Source organism: Micropterus salmoides, unplaced genomic scaffold (assembly GCF_014851395.1).
Source record: "Micropterus salmoides isolate LMB-PRFRI ecotype aquatic unplaced genomic scaffold, ASM1485139v1 Ms_hic_scaffold_1, whole genome shotgun sequence".
NCBI lineage: Eukaryota > Metazoa > Chordata > Actinopteri > Centrarchiformes > Centrarchidae > Micropterus > Micropterus salmoides.
In genome coordinates, this window is record NW_024040040.1 from 38,368,059 (window position 1) to 38,376,511 (window position 8,453).

The 8,453-nt window shown below is 41.0% G+C and overlaps 1 protein-coding gene across 2 annotated transcripts in view; it reads left to right on the forward strand.

Moving 5' to 3' along the window:
* Positions 1-6,147, forward strand: part of pip4k2aa (phosphatidylinositol-5-phosphate 4-kinase, type II, alpha a) — a 33,370-nt gene extending 27,223 nt beyond the window's left edge. For both annotated transcript variants that reach the window (XM_038726450.1, XM_038726457.1), the window contains 4 exons: positions 916-1,029; positions 1,282-1,522; positions 1,750-1,853; positions 1,930-6,147. In XM_038726450.1, the coding sequence (XP_038582378.1) occupies positions 916-1,029; positions 1,282-1,522; positions 1,750-1,853; positions 1,930-2,010 (540 nt within the window). In that variant the 3' untranslated portion in view covers positions 2,011-6,147. The remainder of the gene's footprint in view (positions 1-915; positions 1,030-1,281; positions 1,523-1,749; positions 1,854-1,929) is intronic.
* Positions 6,148-8,453: the final 2,306 nt, after the last annotated feature.

Consider the following 8,453-nt stretch of genomic DNA (forward strand, 5'->3'; position numbering starts at 1 on the left):
ATAGCTTTGAGTTGAAAGTCTTTTTTTTATTATTATTTATTTATTTCATGACACAAAGTGTATGGATCTACCAGATGCATTTGAAAAGCCGTCCAGTGTGCCACAAAAAAATACTGACTGTCCTGTGTTTCGTGGTCCTGAGAAGGAAATCCATTTCACTGTAAACTATATGGAATATAAGCGAATTGGTGCATCAGATGGATCTGTGCCCTGCTGTGAGCATGCTGCATGTACTGTATTTACACGGTTAAATCTTTTAGCTTGAAAGGAGGTCAGCCTTGGTTTGGACAAGCCTGTGTACTCTGTTTGCCAACTCATTTAATCAGAAATATATATATATTGTATTTCGCTGAATCAGCAAGCTTATCTGACAAACCACAGGCTCACAGGCTCATCTGTGTCAACGGGGTATTTCAACATGCTGGATTGTCTTGTCGAGCGTTTAAACGCGCAGTTGACATGACTCATTTGTAAGATTACAGTGAATTTCTGTCATGCATTTTGAAACTTCCCTTAATTCTTATAGTTGAACAGGACAGATATATGCTATCTTTCAGTCCCGTGCACAGTTTATGAAAATGTTAATGTTTTTAAGTGTTCTGGGGAAAAAGGATGAAGAACACTGATGCTGGTGTTACTGCTTTTAGTAAAATAATTATATATATTAAAATAACTTTCTGTTAAATATCTCAAACAATATTGAAATACAATTATTGATTCTAACTTTGTGCAATTGGATGAATTAGTATTTATGGACACTTGTTGTTGTCTTCTTGACGTGAGCACCAGAATTCTGTCACGTTTTTGCCCAGGTCTGCCGCCTACAGTACCATGCATCATGCAGGTTTGAACCGTGTACTGTTGTGGTTTTGACTGTCATTTATTTGGTCGCTAATCTCTGATACTAATGGGCAGGCCAAGGAGCTGCCCACCTACAAGGACAATGACTTCATCAATGATGGGCAGAAGATCTACATTGACGGGGAGAACAAGAAGATGTTCCTGGAGAAGCTCAGGAAAGATGTGGAGGTATGTGTTTACAGTTAGATATGCCAGAAAGTGTAGGCTTTCTGCTTGCTCAGAGAAAAAAGCCCAACCTTCCCTCGATGTCACCCCTTTCTGTCTGTACTAATACATTTCCTCTTTCTCTGGCTCCACTCTTGCAACCTGCCACTCCTCTCTACTGTTTTCTCCCTCTTCCTTAAACACTTATGCTCCTGCCATTTCTTCACTTGCTTTTTATTTCCTCTACCGTCCGACCTTCCTCCAATCATCCCTCAGTTCCTGGCCCAGCTGAAGCTCATGGACTACAGTCTGCTGGTGGGGATCCACGATGTGGAGCGAGCCGAGCAGGAAGAGGTGGAGAGCGAGGACAATGAAGCCGAGGAGGAGGGCGAGAGTGACGGAGGGGGCATTGGAACACCCCCTGACAGTCCCAGCAACACCCTGGACAGCAACAAGCCCCTGTCACCTGGAGAGTTTGATCCCGCCATTGACGTCTACGCCATCAAAAGCAATGATAGTGAGTAGCCCAATGCATGTGGTTTTTTTTATAATATGATGTTAAATTCCAACTTTTGAAATGTGAGGGGTTGTATTGAACAGCTTAATAATAAAAACAGTACTTAGAGCTCCCCCTGCTGGGTATTAAAGTACTGAAGTTTGTCTTATTTAACCGTACCTGATTGTACTTGATGATACTGTGCAAATATAGATTCCCATTAAGGGTGCATTTGTTTTAAACTCCAGGTGCTCCCAGGAAGGAGGTTTACTTCATGGCTATCATAGACATCCTGCAGCATTACGATGCCAAGAAGAAAGCTGCCCACGCCGCCAAGACTGTCAAACATGGGGTATGTAGCTGCTCACAAGAAGCTATTTAATATGGTTCCGTTCAAGAAACATGACAAACTATGTGTCCCTTTACAGGCCGGAGCAGAGATCTCCACGGTGAACCCAGAGCAGTACTCCAAGAGGTTTTATGATTTTATCACCACTATCCTGTCATAGCCTTCAGGAGCAACAGGAGGGCACAGAGGCACATGGGAAAGGGGGGGAAGGCAAGCAGGGAACAGGGCAGGGGAAGAGAAGTGATGGAGAGAAAACCCATCGAGAGGCTGAATACACAAGGTGCTGTGATGGCGTTGTATCACTCTCCCTCATCCCTCCCTGTTTACTTCACCCTCTTTCAGCGGGGTGCCACGCTCTGCAGCTAAAGAAAAACCCATCATTCGTTTACATTTAACCTCTCCTATGTTGAGTTTTGTTCATGCGTTACTTTGGATGACGAGTGTTGAAAGGAAGTGTCCAAGTCATTACGTTTTTTTTTAAATAGAATTTGTTTATTTTGTTTGTTTGTTTATGTGGGAATATGGCTTTTTTTTATTGCCTCTAATATAACATCCAGCACCCTGCAGTTTTTTTATTTTATTTTGATGTTTTTATTTGTCTTTCCCTTATATCGTTTGGGGGGGGGGCGGTTTAGATGTATATAGTGTGAGGTCAAGGGGAGTGCAGAGGTGTCTTTGCAAAGACATGGCAGGATGTAAAAAGGAAGTTTGCGTTGAGCCTCGCCTAATGCAATCGCTTCATTTCAGGAACTAGGAAGCAGTCTTCCAATAGGCCAACAGCCAGACCCCCCCACCCACCCAAATGCTATACAAGTACTCAGCCAAACAAATCTTCCCATTTGTGTTCCTTTTCCATCACTTGTTCTTTGGATGCCTCCCCCTCTCACTCCTTCGTGTACAGTTGACGAATTGAGCTTCTGGGTTATCCTCTTGCCACACACACAAACAAACACGTCTCATCAGCTGAGATGAGTTCACTTGTTGCAGTAAATTATAATGCTTGTTTTCAGCACTAGTTGCGCCTCGTGGTTGTCAGCGCTTTTCCCCTTTTGCTTTGTTGTGGTGCGCAGTGTTTAAGAATGATTAAGGGAAGCATGTGTTTTTAAGGGAGGATTCGAGGACACAGCTTCTCTTAGGCGTTATTTACTTGCATAAACTCTGAATCAGTTGGGCATTGTTATGTAGACCTGGTTTCTGTTCCTGTGGCAGGGAATGACCCAGAAGTCCTGTGTGGTTGATTAAGAGTCAGCCACTCCTCGTTATATCTTCGTAAAGGGTGTCACATTGAAACATCAGCAGCCCTTAACTTTCTGTTGCCATCAGCACCTTATGAGTAAAATCAAAAATGTTGCACTTTTATTTGTTATTAGAGGTTAGGAGATCTTGTTCTGTTACGTGCGCTGCAACAAAGAGGAAAAATAACTCTGCTTTCATAGAATTGAATCTTTAGAGGCCCGATCTCAAAACCTGTCTCCTCCGCCATTTTTCACCTATGGGTGCTTCTTAATGTAAGGATCGGTGGGGAAGAATTTACTGCAATATTAGACGGGGAAAGAAGTTGGGTTTTGTTTACAGGGCTTATGTAAAGTAACCTCTCCAATCCTTGTTTTTAGAAGCGCCCCGTGGTGTTGTGGGTGGTGGGTTTTGGGACTGAGCCAACAGCGTGACCGTGCTTGCACGCTCAGGGCAGACAGAAGGCTGTTTACCTCCAGCATCGTACCAGCACACACCCAATGATGGCGAACAATGTGTGTGTGTGTGTGTGTGTCAGTGTTCAAAAGTTTTTTTTGGGGGGGGGTAGAAAGGGGAGGAGGGAAGAGTAGCTGCAGATGTAAAGATACGTGTTGTTACGTCATTAACACCAACAGCATTGTCCTCTTCTCTAACCTCAGCTGTGAGTCTGTTATTCATCGTTTGTGTTGTTGACATTTTTTAAAGGTGGTTTATCTGTGTTTGAATTTGGCAGTTTTATGAATTGATGTGGTAATATTTTGTTTGTTTCTGTTTGAGGTGTTGTTGTTTTTTTGTATATTTTGCACATGAGGAAAGGAACCAAATGTTACGAATATGATCCCAATTAGTTGATTATGGTCTTAACAAGGGAAATGCAATATACTCGTATGTAAGTGAGAAACGTTGTTGTGCGTGTGATGTTGTGTGTATCCCTTCTGGATAACCAACTAAAGCAAGTAAAAGACGTCATCCTTGACTATTCTAACCCATGCAAAAAGCTTCCATCATAATATGTTAGTTTAAATTTCATAGATTATATTCACATTTATATTTTTACATTGGATTTTAGTCATGAAACATAGGTGTATTTAAAAGAAAAAACTAAACGGAGCCACCCTTAGGAATGAATGATGGTGCTGTGGTAAATGAAGAATGATACTGCTTGAATTTATACAGTGCTTACTATAGATGTACTTTAAAAAAAAAAGTCATAAAAAATTGCATGTCACAGGACTAAGTTTCCTTTTCCCTTTGGTCTGTGTTGTTGGCTGTTCAGGTTCTCTTTGTGTCCCTACACTTTAACCAGATTTGTGAGCTGTTCAGCGTAAATTGGTCCCTACCATGCTTTAAATAATGTGATTTTCATTGTATACACTGTGCAAGATGTGTGCCTTTATACTCCAAAATTATTTAATTTTATATTTTGTAACCTTTTTTTAAAACACAGGCAAATGGTTATTTTAATAACAGGGTGTTTACTTTGACCTTTACATTTCAACCCCCCTGCTCAACCTTCCTCCACTCCAGCACCTCTGTGTTTAGATATTATTTTCACGTTATTCCGTCAGTTAAACTAAACAATTCTAATGATTGTGTTTTAACAGACAAAAAAGTGAATAGCTGTCTTAAATTTGAACACGCTGGATCAGTTTCAATTCTGTACATTCAAGTCCTTCATTCAGATTATTCAGTGTTTGCAGGCGTCCCTCTCCTCCTCAGAGCGAGGCGGTGTCTGCTGATATTAATCCCTTGTTCGTTGACGCTGGTCCTGCCTTTAGAAAAAGGGTGCGTGCGTGGAAGTGTATTGTGGAATGTGTGTGTGTGTTGTGGTTGTGTTTTCTCGTGCTTGTGCTCGCTAAGTGACTGCCCCTCCCATTCCCTCCTCAGGAGTATGTCGGCATCTTCATCACATTTACCCTCTCACATTTCAGGAATGTGTCTTTCTTTTCTTTTCTTTTTTTTTGTACATTTTATAATATTATTATTATTTTTGTGTTTGTCCAGACTTTCACTTACAACTCCTACTCATTTCTAAAACAGGTTTAGGTTCTCTTGCTTCCTCACCTCCATGTTTTTATTTTGTATAACCCAGAACACCTGCGTGTTTTCAGGGAGGTTGTCAGCACATCCTGAGTCAATGTTAGATGATATTTCTGTGTTCTTTCACTGTTAATGGGCAGTTTTGTTGTAACGTAGCCCATGCTGTACATAGGTTGTGTCGTAAAGGAAACAAGAAATGAGGGAACACAATCATCTTCGAGTGTGCTTTGCTCTCTTTGGCTTCGCTGTAGTCAGACTAATAAGCAAGTAATAAACAGAGCAGTGCATGCTGGGAGAGTGAGGATTTTTCTGTTCTGTTTCGGGGATATTAACTCTCCTCTGATGAAGTCCTTGCTTTTGTGACTTTCGCTCATGAACAAGCTCCTCCACCCACCAGTGAACTTGCTGCCACCGTTAACTTGCCAAAAGCATCTTTGAGCAGTCAGAACTACCCCACACGAGCTTAAAGAACATTGTGTGTCGTATAATGTGTCTGTTTAGGTTTTTTTCTTTCTATGTACTGGAAGCGAGATATGCATTGCTGATATGTGAACAAACACCCTAGCGTTCATGTGGTTTATCAAGTGTTAAGGGGAATTGGATTACAAATGCAAAGCCAGGCGAGATCTGCAGAGATGGAACCTTTTCCTTTTGGCCTTGAGTTTCAAAATCAACAAATTTTGTGGAGGATTTTGAAAGCAACTGAATCCTTTTTCTTTTTTAAATTTGCATGCGAAATTGAAGTCAAGAGAGGCCTGAAAACCTCCCCTCCTGCAATTGAGCTTTGGTCTCACAACAGTCCCTAGTACTTAAATTACTGTGTGTGTATGTGTGAGTGTGTGTGTTTCTTTATTGCTGTCTGACAAACAATGGCTGGTGAGAGTTCCCTTTCAGTGGCAGAGAGGCCAAAATGTTGATGTATGTTTATTGTTCTTCACATTTAATGATGACGATGATAATAATACACTCCATTCAATAAGCCTTCACTCAAACCAATTAAAGCACTTGTTCTGCTTAACTCACAGTCTACCTCTGATGTGTTTTTTCTTTGTTGTCTACAATCCCATGTCCCATAAATATATTCCTTAGTTTTTAAATGTTTGACTTACTGAAGCTCTGTATTTAAAATGAAAATATTTTTTTTCACTCGTGTTAATACTCAATCTCTGCTGAGGAAGACAGGAAACCAAGAAACTTATTCCCCGTGACTCTTAAATGAAGAGTTAAAGAGGGAAGGGAGCTATGCGGGGTTTAATTGCCACCGTTTGTCTATGTATGTTTAATTTTTTTTCAACGAAAACTAGCGGCGTTGTTTGTACTATTATTTTTGTTAACTACTATCAACTATTAACCCCGTGCATCAGTCTCTATCCCAGTTAAATTGTCTGCCGTTGCCTCTGATATCAAATAGATTTCAACCAACATTTTAAATGAATAATGTAGCCTAATTACATTTGGAGAAAAATAGCCTACACAAAAAAAACTGAACGAAAGGTGTCGAGAAACTCTGCGTCTTTCCTCTTCTTTTTATTATTGTTTGTTTGTTATATCATTATAATGATAAACCAAACGAGGGTCTGTTTCACAAGTTGCACCAGAGCGAGTCGCGCGCTGGAAAGAAAAGCGTGCCGGTGGAACAAAGGACATGCAGATTTCCACTCCCGGTTGGAAGTTTCATCACACTGGCTAAATTCTTTGCCCTTTGAATCATTTAGGGCTATACACTACAATTTAGCAACAACAACAAACTAAAAAAAAAATGAGACAGTAGTGATGATCTTTAAATAGCCTGATGCATAATTGAGTGTATCTGATTGCAGAAGTGCACAGATTGGGAGCAGGGAAATGCTGTTTGTTTTCTAAGTAGGCTACATATAAAATATGAAGGACAATCTGTTTATGGAAAATATTAAAATATCGTCTCTGCGTTTTTGTTTTTACCCGCGAAATATCAAATGTCACAAATAAAAATATTGACTGTAAAACCAGAGAAAACGAAAGCACATTGGGCAAAATTTTAACGTCATATGCAGCATTTTTACCTACTAATATTTATTTAGAGTATTTCTGTTGTTATTGCGATCAAAAGGTGTAGGCTACGCTATCGCAAAACTTGGCGGAAAACGTGCCTCAATGCTTTCATTAGTTTTTAATTATTCAGATTTTAATTCAAATTGGCTTTTAAAAAAATTGGTCGCTTATTACAGGAGGTCCAAGCATAGGTTAAAGCATTTTTTTTCTGGCTTTCAGGTTTACATTCGTGACTTTCCTTTTTATCCTTATCATGCCATGTGCTACTGCATTTTTATTCAGTATAAAGTAATTAGAATAAAGACTAGGCTATAGCTCTTTATGGAGAGCCCTGCCGTTACACAGGAGATGATCTATTGTTTTGTAACAGGCTATACTGCAAAATTGGTTAAACGCCAAGGCTGGGTTATCAGGCTATATAGGGGAAAATGCGGAGGTTGTGCTTTCGATCATGTTTTGGTTTAATAGCCTATGTTAAATATGAAATATAGGTCCTTCTCATTTTAATTAAATGCCCGAATGAACGCGGCAATTGCAGGCTTTATATTTACTTTAAAAACATGAACTTCTGAAGTGGCAGAGGAAATGAAAGCGTGCCACTAGAAAGAAAACATTTACATCGCCTGGGTCCTGTAGCTGTATGGATATAAAATCAGATTTTTCGAGAGGAGGAGGGGATGGTGGTGGCAGCTGCAGCAGCAGCAGCCGTAACGTGTTCCGATCTCCGCTGCAGTAAGAGGCGGGGGCTCATTTGCACCGTCAGTATAGGCTGCACTGTGGAGAACAAGCAGAGACAACCCAGCAGACAATAAACAAAGAGCGGCTCGCCATGTGCGCTGCAGCTGCTGCACGCGCGCGCGCACACACACAAGTGCACGCGCACCCAGTTGAGCTGCTGTGAGGAGTCACGGCCACCAGGGGGCAGGGTGAACCCTGCAAAGCCGAGGAGGAGAAAGAGACGCATTGCCCCAGATACATGCTACATCTTATGTGTTTCTAACGAAAACTGCAGCGTAGGAAGCCTATGAGCAGCATGTGAGGGAAGCTGCTCTGAAATAAGGGAACTCGGGTTCAAATCCACGTGTCAGCGAGTGTAAGTGTCTTTGAACAACAAACTAATTCCCTACCACCCCCAGGGTTGCTGCTCTGTACTGAACCTGACCTTTGACCTCTCTGTTATGTGGGCATAAGAGAATAGTTTCCATCAACCTCCACTAAGTTTCCCAAAGGTGATGAATGTGTTATCAAAGAGGGGTGAAGCTTTCCTCACCTTTAGATATCATTCAAAGGTGACAAAGA